The 18,606-nt window shown below is 38.3% G+C and overlaps 1 protein-coding gene across 1 annotated transcript in view; it reads right to left on the bottom strand.

Annotated features, from left to right (window-relative positions):
- The window catches only part of LOC122062403 (DNA mismatch repair protein MSH7), a 42,879-nt gene extending 26,307 nt beyond the window's left edge, over window positions 1–16,572 (bottom strand). The window contains exons 1-12 of the mRNA XM_042626020.1: window positions 16,160–16,572; window positions 14,955–15,501; window positions 12,428–12,523; window positions 12,244–12,299; window positions 11,091–11,157; window positions 7,788–7,883; window positions 6,776–6,907; window positions 6,633–6,666; window positions 6,507–6,554; window positions 5,366–5,547; window positions 5,147–5,273; window positions 4,747–5,024 (exon numbers count right to left, since the gene is read on the bottom strand). Coding sequence (XP_042481954.1) covers window positions 4,747–5,024; window positions 5,147–5,273; window positions 5,366–5,547; window positions 6,507–6,554; window positions 6,633–6,666; window positions 6,776–6,907; window positions 7,788–7,883; window positions 11,091–11,157; window positions 12,244–12,299; window positions 12,428–12,523; window positions 14,955–15,501; window positions 16,160–16,494 — 1,998 coding nt within the window. The 5' untranslated portion in view covers window positions 16,495–16,572. The remainder of the gene's footprint in view (window positions 1–4,746; window positions 5,025–5,146; window positions 5,274–5,365; window positions 5,548–6,506; window positions 6,555–6,632; window positions 6,667–6,775; window positions 6,908–7,787; window positions 7,884–11,090; window positions 11,158–12,243; window positions 12,300–12,427; window positions 12,524–14,954; window positions 15,502–16,159) is intronic.
- Window positions 16,573–18,606: the final 2,034 nt, after the last annotated feature.

Genomic DNA, 18,606 nt, shown 5'->3' with positions numbered 1-18,606 from the left:
CAACAGTGTGATTGTGTGATCGTGTGATTGTGGAGGCCGTGTTTCTCTCTCGTATTATGGGCGGTGATAGCTTATTTCCCTCAATGCCGGCTAAAGTGTGATAAAAAAGAATATTTTTTTATATGATCGCATTTTAATTAAAAGTGTGGTTTTGAGAAATTAAAACTATTTGTTTTAACCGTTGTTTTTGTCTGATGGTTTGCCCTGTGATGTGCTTTACTATTTTCCCTTACTAGGATGTTGAATTTAACCTATTATTTGAACATCATAGATGATTGAGAGGAAGGTATGCGTGGAGCAGGCGTTCGTGGGCGACCTGAAGCTATTATCAGTTTATTTTATTTTATTAGATGTTTGTAGTAGGACGTGGATTTATGTAAACTCTGACAAAGCTTTTTATTTAAATTTGAGAATGAACCTTAGATTGCCACCAATAGATAAGGTTTGGGATATTTTATCTATGAGTAGCTGTCTTATTTTATTGACATTTGAATATTATGAGTTCTCATATGCCTGCTTGTTTTGATAAATGTTTTGGATCGATTGATCATGCCCGCGAGGGTTGTACCCTTACCTGTATCTGGGTCTAGGTCATGACAGAGCTGATTTGTGAGTTGGCCCATATCATGATAAGCTCTAAGAAAGTCATTTGAGGTGGCATGGCCATGTTCAACTGAGGCCTTGGGATGCATCAGTAAGGAGGAGTGATCGGATTCAGATTGAAGGAATTAAAAGAGCCAGGGGGCATGCCTAAAATGACCATAAGAGAAGTAGTGAGGAAAGACATGCAAAGTTTAGGTCTTGTCCCAAGTATGACCTCGAATAAAACTGATTGGAGGGCAAGGATCCAAGTAGCCAACCCCATTTAGATGGGATTCCTTTAAGTTGTTGTGTTCCACTCCTATTACTTTACTTTTGGTATTCCTTTTTTGTCTTTACACTGATCCATGCAGCCAACCCCATTTAGTTTGGATGAGGCCGAGTTGTTGTTGTCTGTTTGAATAAACAGGTACATAAGCAATATTAATGATTTTATCCAAAAAATATTTTGACTCGTAGGGTGCAAATTACTTGGTGCATTACAGATTTTTTTTTTGGATGAATAAATATATATTAACCCAAGAAGAAGAAAGAACTATACAAAGGAAAAAGGGGGGGGGGGGGCACGAGGCCAAACAAAGGGACAAGCCCAACAAAGATTAAGCTAGAGGATGCAATCCCTCAAGGGGAGGTGAGGGGGGAGAAGGGATAGAGGGAGGTTCCATGAGTGGATGATGTGTCTGTTCCAGGGGGAGTCGGGGACCAAGGGGGGGATGGAGGCTACTTTGGTGGAGACATCAAAGGAGATGGCCTTCCAAATCCCATCAAAAGAGCAGGAGTTGGATGTCCATCTACGAAGATTTCTCTCCATCCAAACGTTGTTTATGGTGGCACAAAAAGCAAGTTTCCCAATAGTGTCACAGAAGGTGGGGCCATGAAAAGTCATATCAATCCAAATCCATTCCCCATTGAAGGGAGGATTCTCCTACGAACAGGCCAGCTGCGAGAAAGGACACTCTTCCAAACTGAAGAGGAAAAGGGACAAGAGAAGAAGAGGTGGTCCACAGCTTCATCACCTCTCCAACAAAGGCAACAGGCAGAAGGGACCTGAATGTGAAGGCGGAGGAGGAAAGACTGAATGGGGAGACGGTGAGGGCCCGCCAAGTAGTGAAACTGTGATGAGGGATGTGCCCTTTGAACCATAGGATTTTACGCCAAAGGGCAATCTGACCCTTAATCCTAACAAGGTTCCAGGCAGAGGAGAAACTGAAAGAGATATTAACAGCTCGGACATGCAAGGTTAAGACTAGAAAGAGGAATCACACAATGATAAGGCCCAAAAGGAAACCAAAGTATCAATCTTATCTCCTTCTGAATGTGTATAGAAAACTTAAAACAGACCCGAGTTGAGTCTTTATCCAAAAGGAATCTAAGATTCAGACAACCAAATGGATACATTTAATCACTAGACTATGAAATAGAAACTACCCTCTTTTTAGAAAATAAGGTTAGGAAAGAGATGAACTTTTTCATCTGCCAAATTAAAAATCAATTAAAGGTAAAATGGTTTGCAGAATGATATGGAGGAGCAGGAAAGCAAGAGGACTTTTATAAATTCCAGATGAGAGAATTCTAAGAAACAGAGTGGACCAGTGATGTAGATCGATGGGATAAGCCTGTCCAGATTTTGTTCTCATCAAGCCAGTGTTGGTGGGTCCATATGCTGATTTATGTAGGCCATGTATCAAGCCCATATTCCAGTGCAGATTCTGCCCCATTTGTATCCTAGAAGTCTATAACAACTGGATTTAAAGAGAAGAATTTCTTCAGATTTAGTGGGTCCCATTGCCATTTGTGTGGAGAAGATTTGGAGGAAGGTTTATCAGCTCATGGGGGACCCATCCTTGAATTGCGTGGAGAATAATCTTAGGGGTAGTAGCTGATTTGTGTGGAGATATATTCTGGAACAGAAATTGCTGAGGTGGATTCTTCTAGAAAATTTTATTGGCCTTTAGGAGACAATCTTCTACTTTCTATTTTGTTAGTTTCTAGATTATTTAGTTTCCATTTTTGTTAGGTACTTAGTAGCCAAATTCTATTTTGTATTCAGTTGCTATTTGTGATGTAATCTTAGATTAGGATATTTCTAATTTCATTATAATCAGCATTCCAAACAAAAGGGAGGTTTTTTGTTCTATTGATACAAGAGAAGGGGAACAACAACTGCGTAGCGTACTTGGTGAGGTTGTGGTTCGATAAGCCCACACTCACCAGGAGGCAAGGATTAAAGTATCGGTATCGGTCGTCGTATCGGTCGGTCAAAATTAAGATACGTATCGGAGGGTATCGTATCGTATCGGAGATACGCTAAGATACGCTAAAGATACGCACATAAATGGATAGGAAACACTTTTTTATACATTTTTGCATAAAAAAATAGTTAAAAAAAGTTATATATAACATGTATTATGCATAACAGTAAATTGAGAGTATCGCACTAAGAATCCAAGGTTTGTAATTGTCCCATAAATGTAAAATCCTTGTTCCCAACCTTGATTTCCACTTTAGTTAGAGAGAAAAATGGTTGGTAGCAACTTTGGAATAAAAACACCTCAAAAAATTGTGTTTTTCTAAAAAATTACCCATTTTGGCCATTTTATGACCGTATCGGTACGTATCGGTGTGTATCGGTCGATACACACCGATACATACCGATACGTACCGATACATACCGATGCGTACCGATACATACCGAAACGTAAATTTCACTTCAATTTTGAATTTTTCATAGAGTATCGGTACGTATCGGTGAGTATCGGTGTGTATCGGTGGTGTATCGGTGTGTATCGTAGGATACGTATCGATACATAAGGGTTTTAAAATTTTCATGTATCGTATCGGTATGTATCGTGCCGATGCCTACGGATACGTATCGGCCGATACGGCACGATACGCACCGATACTTAAAACCATGCCAAGAGGTCTTTGTTGAGTCCCCGCAGACACTGACAAGGACAACCAGAAAACAACAGTCTTGAGTTCGAGTCTCCTGGCTGTTACCTTCCCCCTCACCTTTTCTGTAGTGTATCCATCTAAGAAAAAAAAATACAAGGGAAGCTGCTACAACGGGAACAATTTGATGAACTAAAAAAAAGAGTGTAGTTGTCAACCATGTGGCTGTGTGAGGCAGTGTGAGGTGAGAGGCCTAGGTTGAGTGGGAGGCTCAACCATTTATCCATCCCCATCTTTCTTTCTATCGATTTCTCTTTGTTTCTAATTTTCTGTTCTGTGATGTACTCAATATCTGAGAGAGTTTCGAAGCCTTGTTGCTGCTGGATTTGCTGTTGGATCTTAGAATACTGCCCTGTTGCTGACATATCAAGTGCTGGCTGGAAACATCAAGAACATACCCTGAGGCATCTGTTATTGGAAGTTCTATTGCTGACATCTTCAAACCCAAGGACTTGCAGATCCTTTCTTTAGATGCAGCCAATGTTTTAGTATGATAATACCCTGCCATATACCTTCTCTCAATGGCAGTTTGAAGCTGATCACATGGCTGGTTTGGTAGATGCTGTGAGTTGCAATTTTTTGGTGCTTATTTTCAATTTTTAAGTCCTGTTATATCTCAGCATCGATTTGAGCTGAGGGTTTGAAGGGTTAATCAATTCCAAAAGTTCTACCTTCGATTGGGTTAATAGTCCCATCAGAGCAACCTTTGTTACTAATTTGGCTACTGTGTTTTCTGGTTGACTTGACCTTTAACTGCCCAGCGATGGTCCCGAATCTGTTTCTGTTTGAGTAGCCATTGGTTAGGTCTTTGGCCACAGTACTGGTGTAAGTTGTCAGTAATTTAAAAATCCAAAACACCTTACAGTTTAGGTGTTCTGGTAGTTTCAGTTGCTGGTTATATGCTGTAACTTTTTAGTATTGTCATATAAATGATCCTACTGTAGAGCTGGTGGCTAGTTGTCTAGTTGGGTACCGGTTCTACATCAACCAGCAAGCCAACCTGGGTTAAACCGACTCAACTCTCACAGTTTTTATATGGTTACTGCACTCTTTCTATTTTGGCATTCAATCTGGCTATGAAAACTATGGCAGAAAAAAGTGACATGTAAATAGATATAGCAACAATCTCAAATGAGAAAAACTAATCATGAAATATGAAAAATATACTCTTAAAAGAACTTTATCATGACATACTCTCTGTTTCAATATTTTCTTCCCAATCATGGGAAATGAAAGTGAAGCTGATGACCTAACAGTAGCCTTAACACGTCCAAGTAGCCTTTCTAGGTCGGGAAGCTTGCGCAGATATTGAGCCATAATTGACGTCATTTCAGAATTTTTCATTAACTCCTCAACCACATTAAGCCTATCATTGATTTCCTGGACCTCCTTTAGTGGATGACAGATCCAGTTTCTTAACAGCCGCTTACCAGATGATGTAATACAGCTATCAAGATATTTGTATAATGTACCTGAAATCAAGCAACATACACCCTGTTAAAGGTAAATAAATAAGCCCTTATTTGCTTATGGAAAGGGAAGTCAGACTCCTAAACTGGATTGTTTCACCAGCTAGAGACTTGTGAGCACTTGCCTGATGAACTGCCATCAGCATTATTGTTAAAAATCTCAAGATTTACAAGTGTCTGACCATCCATTCTAAGACAACCTCTATAGACTTGGTAAGGTAGAATATCTCCATTGTGTAAAGCATCATCTTGCTGTTATAAACTGGAAAGCATTAGTATTATATTCTTAATAAGCAGCTAGTACAACCATGTTCTCAATCAAAGAATCACAATAATAAGCTTACCATCAACCTAGATAAATGACTAACAAGTTCACCAAGGGCACAAAGAACGAGGTCATGGTGTCTAACACCATCAAGTACATATTCCCAGGGATTAGAAGACCCTCTAAAGTATCCTTTGGAGTGAATCAGTTTTCTAACTTCAGACGCATCGACAACTGACAATGATTGTGACATAGTGGAACCTGCAGGAAAGTCAAAATTTGAAGATGTTATAATTTTAAACGAATTCTTGAACATTATCATCAAATACTTCGAGGAGTGAAAATTTGCAGTAACCATTAAGTGAAGTCAACCACAAACTGATGTATGAATGCATGACCATCCCAATGTGGGTGTGTGGGTGTTGCATGTGTACACCAGCTCTCATGCCAGCTAAGTGGATGAAATGAAAATAATCAGAAGTCCCAGATCATGAGAAAGTCAATGGCATGAGTACTGAAAAGTGAGAAAGTCCCTAAAGGCCTAAACACTTCAATTTGAGCAATATTTGATCGATGAAAAAGAAAGCCTTAGCATCTCTGTTGTAATGTCAATTACAAGTCAATCTGAGCTCATAACGGTGCCTCAAGTAATCATAAGCAGTAAGGTTATCCTGAGAACTCAAAATCTCAAATGACTAGGTGATTCTTCACTTTTCCCCTGCTCTAGTGGATAAACTGAATTTCGGCCTTGTCTAGGAGGTTTTAGACTAATGTTTTGGTGTATAACTAACTTTATACATCTATATTCTCCTTTTTTCTGATTTTTTAAGATTTAAGGATGATCGATTTGATCGACAGGGGGAGGAAGGACCACAGAAGGCTCAATGTAAGGTCTTCCAAAAAATATTTTTGATGGTGATGAAACATAGAGACTGAGAGTACATATTCCTTTGAGCACAGCATTTTCTTGTGGACCTTGGCGCAACGGTAAGGTTGCTCCACTGCAACCTGGTGCTCACGGGTTTTCACAAGGAAACAGACACTCCAAAAAAGGTGGGGGGCAAGGCTGCATACATACTACATATGCCCCTCCCCAGACCTGGCAGTAGCGGGAGCCTCGAGCACTGTATACACCTTTTTTTTATTTTCTCGACTTAGAACTACTATGACAAATACGTGACACCAAACACCTTGAACAGTAAATTCATTTGAATTGCCACCTGCTGAAGAGTACTTTTTGAGGGCTTTGTGAGCTTCCTTAGAAAGCCCTGCAATAACAAAAATACAGTCATGAGGGACACTTCCAAAAAAAATTCCACCCATAAGGATATGGAGAAAAGTTTTACCTCTACTTTCATATATAACTTCCTTTGGGGAAACCTGAAAAAACAAAAAGAAAAAGAGGAAATCGTATTATCATAACATTTTGCAAATGATATACGGAACATTTTATAACTTCCAAACAGCTAAACAGAAGGCAAGAGCTTACTTGCATCAACAAAGCCCCTAAAGCGGCACAGGAACCATCATCGCATATGGAACCAGCCCAAAATTTTAAAGCAGCACAGTCAGCAAATGCAAATCCATATACCGTTGAACCATTCTCAAACCTACCATCACCCTAAACACAGAATACAATGCATTCAAGTTGATAAAAAGAAAATATCAATGAAAACTTAATGCTACTGGGAAAAAAGTAAATGCATTTGGTTTCAGTATAAAAAGCACAAAATATCTTCACTAACAGCTAACGAATCAAATGGAGAGATTGACAATACTTTCAAATATGTGACGAGTTATTAACAGAACACTACCAAAGCAAGTTCAGCCAGTCATATATCAACAATTCTTGCAAAAAGATCACAATAAGATTATAATTTTATTTCCTTAATATATTAATTGATTTAGACAACACATGACTGCTACAAGTTCGGTGATTTCACAACCATGAATATAAACAGCTCTGGAAAGGTAAACCGATATTGCATTAATTCAAGACAAAACAAAAAGCCTTTTAAGCTCTTTGATGCCAGAACTTGACATAATGTATGACCGGTGACCTTGATTAAGGAACTGCAAAAAAGCAATACAAGGGGATGTGCTTGCCAAGAAGCCAGAACCTTACACTACTCACCTTCTTAACATATCATAGCACCAAAGCAAATAAAAACACATCGAAAGTACCAAATAATTGGGCAAAACCTAAAAAGCAAGGGAATCGTCAATGATGGAGCTACTAAAGAAGAAGAAAATCCAAGCCCAGAAGAAGAACGAGGAGATCATCATGCAGATCATCATGCACTATCTCCAGCAGAGACAATCATACAGTATCCATAACCATAATATCCAAATGACAACCACCCAACCACCCAAGCCAAAAGAGGGTGGGTGTTGGGGCAGAACATGTGTCCAACTACTAAAAACCAAATTAGCCACCTTTCACAAAGACAGAATTGATGTATTCATTGGGAAGAATGCCATAAACAAACAAAAGTACCAACCTCTTTTAGAGCAAGAAGATGGACAGCATCAGGCCCAATGTTGCCATCAATTGCTGTTGATGGAGTAACAACATTTACTAATTTCCTTTGGATCACCTGAAAGTCAATCATCACTAATCAGAACAGGGAACTTGAAAAATAACAGTCTAGTCAACCAACCAAAACAAAAATAAGTTAGATAACTAAACTTTTGTTCAAACTTCAATACTTCAATAAATTTTTATTTTTCTTTTGGTGAATAAGAAATTCATTACCAAGGAGGGAGAAAAAATGGGGGTGGAATATACAACCCCTAAGGGCAAGGAAAGAAATTTAGCTCAATCAAAAATAGATGCTACATCCCATAAGGGGAAGGGGGGAGGCCCCAAGACGAGACAATGAGGATGTTCCTTGGGGATCTGGCAACCGGAATAGGAGGCATAAGAGAAAGTTTGGAGTAGACCTCGAAGTAGATGACATTCCAAATCTTGTCAAAAGACCTGGAGTTAAAAGTCCATCTACGGAGGTTTCGCTCCGTCCAAATGTGGTTAATGGTCGCTCCGAAGGCAAGTTTGCAGCAGTGTCGCAGATGGTCTTACTTGCAAAGGTCATGTCAAACCAAATCCATTCACTGGAGAGGAGAAGGAGGGATCTTCTGGAAGGCCAGCAGTGAGCAAGGAAGAGGAAGAAAAAGAGAAGAGAATATAAAATTAGAACCCCTGTTAAAACTCTATATACTAAAATCAATTCAATTCAACTCACAAAGACTTACCCCAACCATATCGCAAAAAATAAGAAAAAGGAAGAGAAAGAGAAGAGAATAAGAGATGGCTGTAAATTGGGAGTCACAACCGTAGGGATGGGACTACCCTCCTTCAATCAATATATAGACTAACTATTACAGAATAGGAAACTAGAAAGTACATCTAACTTACTAACTCTAACATGACAGGGTCGACTAGGACCTAAATAACCCTAAGGGGGGAATCGTGACTTGAGCTAAACAGCAAGCAACGATTCCTCTCCTTCCTCAATATCGACTTCTAACACATACAAATCATTTTTCTTAAGAAAATAAAAAGAAAAGTAGAATCACAACAGCTGCTGTCATTTCTAAAGAAAATTTGGTGTAGCAAATAATAAGAAAAAGCTATATAGACAAAAATCGAAGGGAAATAAATTTTGGTTACATAACAAGATAAGACCCATGATCCCCCCCCCTCTGTTGGCAAACCTATTATCCCAAATTCTTAAATAAAAAAGGGGGTAGCCAGTACACGAGGCTCCCGCATGTGCAAGGTCTGGGGGCCGACAACCACGCAGCCTTAATGTCGAGAAGCTGTTTCTACCGCTTGACCACCAGGTCGCAACATTTGTACCTATGGACCAAGCGCGCCCCTGAACCGATTCTCAAATGTTTACACTAAAAGGATACCATGAAAAATGACTCAAATATCAAAAGTTTTGCTTGGAATTTGCCTTGAAACATTCAAAAATGCCTAACAAAACAAACATCAAAGAAAGCTTACATGCAAAAGTAAGTGTTATGATTTCAACGCCCAGTTTGATAGTACGTCAATATACCACAGAGGCACTAAAGAAGTAGATCATTTTATACAACTATAAAGAGTCTACTACACAAGGTATTTTTTTACCTAAAACATAAATAGTAAGCAAAATATTGGATTAACCAACTTCAATGGCACCTACTATTTTTTCCAACCAAAAATTCATACCATGCCATAGAATAAAATACATAATGTTAATAATTAATATAACGAAGGAAGATACAAAATTACATCCTCTTTCCTTGACTTAACATGTGGTAGCTATTACTTGATTTCCACACAAAAAATAATTTCAATTCTCCTTACTAAACTCAACTCAGTCTTATCCCAACTAAATGGGGTCAACCTTATCCAATCAAGCTCTATTCAAACCCATACTTATTACAAGGACTAAGCTATGCATGTCTTTCCTCACCACTTCTCCTGGAGTCATTTTAGGCCTACCCCTAACTCTTTTAGTTCCTTCAATCTAAATCAAATCACTCCTCCATATTGGAGCATCTAAATGCCTTGGTTGCACATGTCCATGACATCTCAAACAACTTTCTCGCAACTTATCATGTACCAAAGCTACTCCTAAATTAGCCTCAATTTGTCCATTCCTTATTTTATCCTTACTAGTTTTACTACTCATCCATATGAACATTCTTATATCAATTTTCATTAGTATCATTCTGATAAAAAAAAAAGGGTAATTTTCCCAGCATCTCAACTTAACAGCATCTGTGATCCCTAGGGCACTTTTGGGATCGAACCCAAGTTCCATTTCTAGACTTGAATTCCTAAAGTTTCAAATATCATTTTACTCAATAATTTTTTTTTTTTTTTTGGCTAAAAGATCATTTGTAAAAAACTAAAAAAGAAAACAAGAAGTAAAAGATATAAAAGCTGGAGAACAAGGATCTCCAGAATCACCAACAAAGAGCGAAACCATACCCCCCCCCAACCTTCGGCATTGCCATCAGCAGAGGGACAGCCTGCCAAAGAAGATAAAAACTACTAATAGGAGAACCGATATCTCGGCCTACAATACGCATCCACCCACAGCTCCTCTGAATCCTCGGGGGCAAAACCGGCGAAAGAGAAGAATTCACACTTTTTGCTGCAGATTTCACAAGATAATCCACTATGGGATTTGCTTCCCTAAAACAGTGAGAAAGCTTCCACCGAAGGGATTTGAGATAGGGTTGCAAGAACACCCAATCAAGTCTAACACAGCAAGGAACAGTGCCACTAGACACTGCGAGAGACCACTACAGAGTCACATTCCACCCAAGGATTTTGAATGTGAAAATCCTTGGCCATCAATAAACCAGTCATTAGAGCCATAAACCAGTCATTAGAGCCACTACAGAGTCACATTCCACGGTCTCCACCTGTCCCTCCTCTTCCCGGATTGCCTAGGGAGCAACCATCAACATTTTAACTTTGTCCAATCAGATGGAGAGCACACCAAAATCACTTCACTCAATAAGGTGGCTTCAATTTTTCAAACAGTAGTTAAGAATATCATTAGTTTCGTAATTTATACGAGAAACCCAGCTTTTATCCACCAATAGAAAAGAGAATATTTGTCTTCAGCAAGCCTAATTAACAACATTTTCAAATCATGCCTCAAATTTAACACTGTAAGCAGGAAGAACTAGAGAAGCATTTGTTTCTGGAATTAGCAAAAAAATAACATTTTTTGGTATAACTAAAATACAATAACTATTGTGAAAGAATCTGGATGTCTCAAGACCACTTGACTACTCACAGAAGTTGCTCCTCTAGTCTTTGCTTGATCAGATGTCTCTGTCTGTTCCATTCGTCCAACTTTATACCTTCACAGAATATGAAAGAATACGAAAATCATAATCGATGGTAGGAAAGAAATAGCATCTATAGAAATGAACTCTAAAGATATGAAGGTTAAGAAGCCCCTTATACAAATTCAAATGATTTACAAGGAATTTTGGTGCTTTTTGGATAGGTTCCTGGAACATGTTCATTGTTCCACTTCCTCGTAATTGACGGTCTCATCACCAAGAAAACCAGGAGTCCAGGACAGTCATGAATGCATCCAAAAATACCTCATTGGGAAAATTTGAGAGGCCATATACAACAGCTACCTTATGTTAGTAAACAGGACATGATTCCAGGAGCAACTTTTGCACCACAGATCAAGAATTCTAAAACATGCAATGTATGCTGATAGAAGGTTTTTCCACCAAATATGCTGATTCAAGCTTCAAGCACTTAAAGATCAAGAATCTCAACCGAAAACGAGTATATACTATACAATTGCACCCACACCAAGGAAGAAAGCCATCTCATCCAATTTACTCCATTAAAAAAAAAAAAAAAATGCTAGTGATCGTACATTATCAAAAGTTATGTTTGTTATTCAAAATTTAAAATTAAAGAGAAAAAGAGAGAGAGAAGTATATCATATAATGACCATGGGGACATTTGGTGCACGTTGGCCTAAGAAACCATATACCAAATATATATATGCCATCCACCTGGGGAACATCCAACACAAGTAGCACAGATCTGCATAGGCGATAGAGACTCTTCCACGTGGCTTAATTAACCAAAATAGGGGAGGGAGGGAATGAAGCGACATGGGGGAGGAGTCTTTCCAACAAATTAGCAAATTAAATAGAGTTGTAAAGACAAACACCAGATTGTAGTAAAATACAATTTAAATTAGTTACTTGACCAAAAAAAAAAAGAAGAAATCTGAAATCATATAACTAAATATCAAAGATAGAGACAAGTGAGAGAAAAAGACAGCAATGAAGAGGCAGAGATTGAGTCAACTTTCTGAAGCAAGAAATAATGATCATATGATTCTTCTCAGGGGCAATACGCAATTAAGAAATAAACATCCCAAATGTATGACATATGAAACAAGGTCCACCTACCCACGAGCAACAAGTTTCTGAACAGCATCATCAATACCACTTTCAGAAATACCAACCTGACAAAAATGAGATGTTATTGAAAACAAATCTATCCTGGTTGGAGCAATGAATTACTTACAACAATTGGAGGAAAAAAACCGCCAGACGGGACACAAATATTAGAGGCTTTAGAGCTGAAGCTTACCTGCCTACATTTACCTACACCACTTAATGTCATTTTCCAATCAAGCTCCTTGTGACCGATTTCAGCATCTAATTCATAAAGCTCATAGAATTTCCCCTAGTTTCCAAGGAAAAAAATTAGGTAGGGAAACTTATATATAGAAAGAAACCACCAAAATGGGGGAAAAGAAAAAAAAAATCAATAAATGATTACCAACAAATGAACAAGGTAGATAGATAAAGTTGCATATGGAAAAACTGAAGCCTGGCTACGATAGTAACACAGATGTGAAGAGAAACGTGAGCACTCTACATTTCTCTTTAGAAAAATGAGCACTCTATACTTCTCTTTAGAAATGTGTGCACTCTACATTTCTCTTTTGGTGAGTCCTTTCTTCGTGTGGCTCTATGTATAGTCATCTATGACTAAAGCTTTCTCCTTCAAGTGCATGTTCCCTCTTTCCTTTTCGTAATATAACAAAGAGTGATTGAGAAGAAGAAAGAAAAATCGATGGCAGAAGACAACTCTGCTTGGTGAAGAAATGGGAAACACAAAACAGACTAGGAAACTAACTTAACCAGAATTAAGACTTGAGGCTTAAGCCAAGAACAACCGTACAAGGGAACTTGGAAATTAAGTACGCAATATTGGACACAGGGAATTGTACATAACACTTGTTGACCCCCACAGAACAAAAACTCACTATAAAAAGTGAGGAAAATAAATCACAGATATGTGCTTATTTTATTAGAAATAAGCCTTGGGTTGGGTTATGTATGTATTGGGCCTTTGATCCCATGTGTTTTCATTGTAACGAGTCACTTCAATGGGCCTCCAATACGGGTGGAGGCTCGGCATACGGAATTAGTTAGTTAGGTGTCTTCATTTTTTTATTTAGTTGTTAGTTAAGTGTTCTTTTTTTTTTCTTTTTTTTCTTTTTTTCTGTGAATAAAAATCTGTACCAAATAAGAGAAACAAGAGGCCCAAAAGGAAAATAATGTATAAAGGGGAAAACCCAAATAAAATGTCACACACAATAGAAAGAGTGGGGGAGGTTCCAAGAGGTGACAATTATTCTATTTTTGGGAGAATCTACACATATAAAAGGGACCATAAAATTTAATTCTGATGTCAAAGGAGATGGAGTCCCAAATCTGTTGCAATGGTTTGGAGTTGATGACCATCTTTTAAGGTTACACTCCAACCAAATATGGTGAATAGCAGCACCAAAAACAAGTTTACTCACACAGTCAAAAACTGAGGAACCTCCAAATGTCATATCCACCCAAATCCACTCACGCTGAACAAGAAAGATTCGTCGTCTATCAGACCAGCAATGAGCGAGAAGCCAAGGCCAAATCCCTAAGGAGAAAGGACAGTTGAAGAAGAGGTGATCCACATCTTCATACGCATTCCAGCAAAGGATGCAGGATGGGTGGACAGTGATGTGTCTCAGAATGAGGAAAGACTGTGTCGATAGGCAATAGTCAAGGGCCCTCCAAACTGTGAAGCTGTGCCAAGGAATATGGGAAGGAAACCAAACTAAATTCCGCCAAGTAATGACCGGGCTTCAAATTCAGAGAACATCCCAAACTAACTTCAAACTGAAAAGACCCGAAGAGGATGCAAACCAAGAAATCAGATCACCCCTACCAATAGGTCTCCTTGAAAAACTTGGGAAGGCAGACCAAATGGAGCACAATTGGGTGGGGGTGTGGATGCGTGGGACACAAACTTCACCTGAATGATATCAAAGACCATGGCTAATTTGTCTAAACCCAAACTATAGATGGCTTTGTGACCAAACAAATGGAGGAGAATGCCAAGAGGGTGCCAATGGTCCAACCAAAGTCTAGTGGAAGAGCTGTCATCAATTTAGGTTACCTCGTTAGTTAAGGGTTGGGTTAGGCCTTTCCTTTTTAGTGTCCGAGTCTGTTTCTAAGTCTTCTATATAAGTTTACAAAGGGGTCCAGCATTGTACACAAATTTTGATTACTTTGAAGCTTTGTCTTTGCTGCCTATGATGGTATGTTCTTCCCTTGTAAGAATCAAGGTGTGAATGTGTGATTGGTGCGAAGCAGTCAACAACTTGTGGCGGGAAGACCGGCTGCCATTGCTCTTGAACTATTCTGCTTTAAGGTACTTTTTTGTAATTCTATTTTCTGCTATTCTGTCCATATTTTCCTATTCTATAAGCCAAAATATTAGGGATTTAGGGCCTATATGGGATTAAGTATTTAGTTTCTAAAACCGTGTAATGAGTTAGTGATTAAGATATAGACATTAAGTAGAAGTTTCTAATCTTGCTACTTTCTGTTTTGCATGAAATTGACATTTTTCATGGTTGCACTTGCATTGTCAGCATTTTAATTGCGGTCATGAACATGAAAACCCATTGCGGTCAGGTGTAAATTCAAAACAGCACAAAATTTCTAACTTGTAAGCCAGTATCGTGAACAAAGTAAAGACTTAAAAGAACTAGTTCCATCGAACCAAAAGCAGTGGTACCACAAGAAAAGAGTTAAATGAGATGGCAATTTGAACTAACCACTTTAAAGAAGAGAACAACATCCATGTACTGACATTTCACACTCCAATATTGTTTTTGAGATGCTGTCATTTTTTTCAATGCATCAGGCGGTATGTATAGGGTCTTCTTGTCATAAAAAGCATCATCAGGCCTTCTTCCATTCGCATCTCTTATCAGAGAAGGATTAAGCCATTCAAATTTACCAACAGTTGTTTCCGATTCATCTCCACGACACTGATTTCCAGATCTTGAATTTTCAACTAACTTTGCTCTTTTGCCAAAACTTAAAAAGGAAGATCTACTCTTTTCGTCAGAGGTAGAACCATTCTCATGAATTCGCTTCAAACGGGGTATAAGAGGTTGAATAGCTGGTGTTTCTGGTCCTAAATCATCGGGATCACTTTCCATCCATGAATAGTCCCCTTGATCATTGATGTCCTTAGAATTACAAACACCATCCTTTTGGGGATTCCTGAAGAATCTTTCTTGTTGAGACAATAGCCGATTATCACCAATATTAGTAGATATCACGGGACCTTTAGAGGAACCACCACCAGCTTGGTCCCTGCAAAATTATCCCCAGAGTTAAAATGCCATTCATCCAAAACTAAAACATGCATGTGCTAAACAACAACTAACAATGCAGATACTGGTAACCCCTGAAATATTTATGAATCCACTCGAAATGATTTGCACTTTAATTGTCGGGAAAAAAAAAATACAAATATACATATGCACCGGTAACAATACATAGTCAATGATTCATGAAAAATGAATCGCAGACAGAAAAAGGAGGCCTCCCAACCAACTTCTCAGAATAATGACCAGACAGCTATGTTTGACATTATTTTTCTTTTTCTTTTGTGTGTGTGTGTGTGTTTTTTTTTTCCTTTGGGGGCGGGGGGTGTGTGAAGGGGGTGATGGGGGACTTCTTTTCTTCAAGTGATTCCTAGCCAAGTGATATCATTGATTGAGAAATAATTCAGTAAGGATGGCTGGAGTTATATTATCCTGAAGTTTCAAATAAAAAGTGATTAGAAGAATAAAATAAAAAAGAAAAGAAATTTCTCTTCGATTATAGCTGCGCTTGACCTATATCTACATGAGCTTCCACAAATCGTCACAACAACTTCAGAAAACCTTACAACAAGCACAACAGAGCAAGATCAAGCAATATCCTTATCCGGATACTTTGATTCGAAGTTTTAGTGGAAAGAACATACCGTTCACAAGAGTTGTCTCGTTCGTCGACCTTCACAAACTTGTGCATTATACTAGAAAACAGCGAAGGCCTGGTGTCATCGTTCACCGAAAAGCTAGACGGGAAAACCTGACGCGGCAGCTTTTCCGGTGGAGTATCTGTTCCTCTGATTTCAAACGAAGGGTCATCAGCCGATGTAGGAGCTGCGAATACTGACTTCTGCTTCCCTTGCTTTTCCGACAACGGAGACTGATGGTGTCTGGCTAACATGTCGGCGTCTGAGGAGCCATTGGAGCTCTGGTGGTTTTCAGATGAAGACTTTTGGAAGAAGGAGAGTATGGATCTCTGGCGCTGCATTTTGATTGAAGTAAAAGCACACAACGAAGGAACGAAACTGTGAGACGAGGAACGAACGATTGCAACTCTGTTGTAGGCTTTTGGCTCGAGGTAATGGGGGGACTTGGCGCCACTATATTTCGCTTTGGATTTTGGAGCGTCCAAAGACATAAATGCCCCTATTCAGCCGATGTTTTACAGATTGGACCTATCGGTCAGTATTTCGGTGAGGCCCTGGATACCCTGGACTTTGGACCCTGGACTCTGGACTAAAAAAATAATAATAATAAAAGTAGGCGAGTTTTAAACCGATCAAAACGTGAATAGGACGGAAAAAATACGGTCAGTATATATAGTAAAAAATAAAAAATGAATAGTTCGCATCTTAAATGTTTAAATTTAAATATATGAAGCCAAAAAAATGAGAATATACATGCATAAATTGAGAAATTTATTAATTAACTCCTTTAACCAAAAGTTAATCTACAATCAATATAATGTTTAAGTATTTTAAATATTTTCATATATGTTTCTCTATGTGTATAGACAGTACATATTAAACCAATAAAAAAATAAAAACTACCAGTGAAATGAAAATATCCTATTTCTCCAAGTATAGACTCTATCTATCCAAATTATTTGTTAAAGTCAATCGTCACATTTCCCAGCAGTTTACTTTCTAGGGACTTTTTTTTTAATATAACCCTTTTTCGGTTAAAAACAAAAACAAAAACAAAAAAAAAAAAAAAAAAAAGATATGCATTTAGAAGTTATCATCTAGTTGTATCCATTTTTTGTCAACTTTTATGAATCATTTCGGCAAAACAGAGTCTTTAAATGCATCTTAACTAACAAGGCTCTAGAGTATGAACAGATATTTGAGGGCATATGTCTTGTATTGCCCTGTAACCATCACGAATATCATGTCACACTAAATTTCTTGGTAAATATTTATTGTACCTAATCTCGACAATGATGTTCGTCTAAAACTTAGAAAGAGAAAGACAACTTTACCCTTGTTTTATTCCTCCATATAAACCACATCGACACCCATAATAACCGTTGAAGTATTTTTTTTTTTAGGGAGACGAAGGTATTTAACCATTCTCCCCTTCCCTTCTCTACTTCCAACAGCCTGCAACTCCTCCCTCCCCTGTCTACCCCCAAACTACCTCCAAAGTTGTCTTGTCCAAAGTTGCAAAAGATTTTATTGGAATGCGCTATAAATTGTCAGAATGCAATTAACTATAAGAGATATCTGATTACGGTTCACCAAAAACAAGAAGATGAACTTAAAAAGCAACTTTAACCTTGTAGACACTGAATTTTATCACCCCCCGGCAATGATGACAATATGAAGAATTACATGTTAGACATTTTAGACTTGGAGAATTTTCAAGCTTACAGTAGAAAATGATCATTTTTCCCCTATAAACTTAAAAAAAAAAAAATGTTTTTAAAAATTAGAATTTGATGTTATGGATTATTGTTGTTTGTCCCCTCAAGTCGGACATTACACTTTGATGTGAGAACTATGCGAATTGACTCCCGATTATCTCTTTCATTATGTGATCCGGGTCCCTACTTTATGCATATTTTTGTAAAGGTCCTCGGTCGAGACCACAATCGTGTCTCACATCATTGGATAGTGCTCGAACTGAGCTTTCTAAAGATATATTACATGTCGAATTCTGACCAATGGTTTGAAAGATATGACCCCCAAAAGTTGACTCCAAAGTTCGGTATCAGATTCCATTCCGAACAACCAAGGAGTGCCACATGGCGCCCAAACCCCTTTGTCCAAAAGCAAACCTTTTGGACAATTCTCTATAATTTTTTAGTCCCACATTGGAAATAAGAGAGAATTGTCTCAAGTCCCAAGGCTATAAGTATAGCCCTTCCTCTCTTCCAAAAAGGGAGGAGAAAAAAATTGAGAATTTGTGAGAGGGGATGGCCCCATCAAGGTGTTGGCTAACTTCTTTCTTCTAAAATCAAATATTCTCCAAGTCTAAAAGTTTAACACATTAATCCTTTTTGAGCCGGGAGATCTAGTCCGGTTCGATTCGATTTGGGGCTTGAAGCACAAGGGTTATCTCCCCTTGTTTATTGATTAAAGCCGGGTTTAAGATATTT

The sequence above is a fragment of the Macadamia integrifolia genome, unplaced genomic scaffold (genome assembly GCF_013358625.1).
Source record: "Macadamia integrifolia cultivar HAES 741 unplaced genomic scaffold, SCU_Mint_v3 scaffold1019, whole genome shotgun sequence".
Classification (NCBI taxonomy): domain Eukaryota; kingdom Viridiplantae; phylum Streptophyta; class Magnoliopsida; order Proteales; family Proteaceae; genus Macadamia; species Macadamia integrifolia.
Note: the sequence above shows the minus strand (reverse complement) of the source record. Positions and strands in the feature narration are given on the sequence as shown.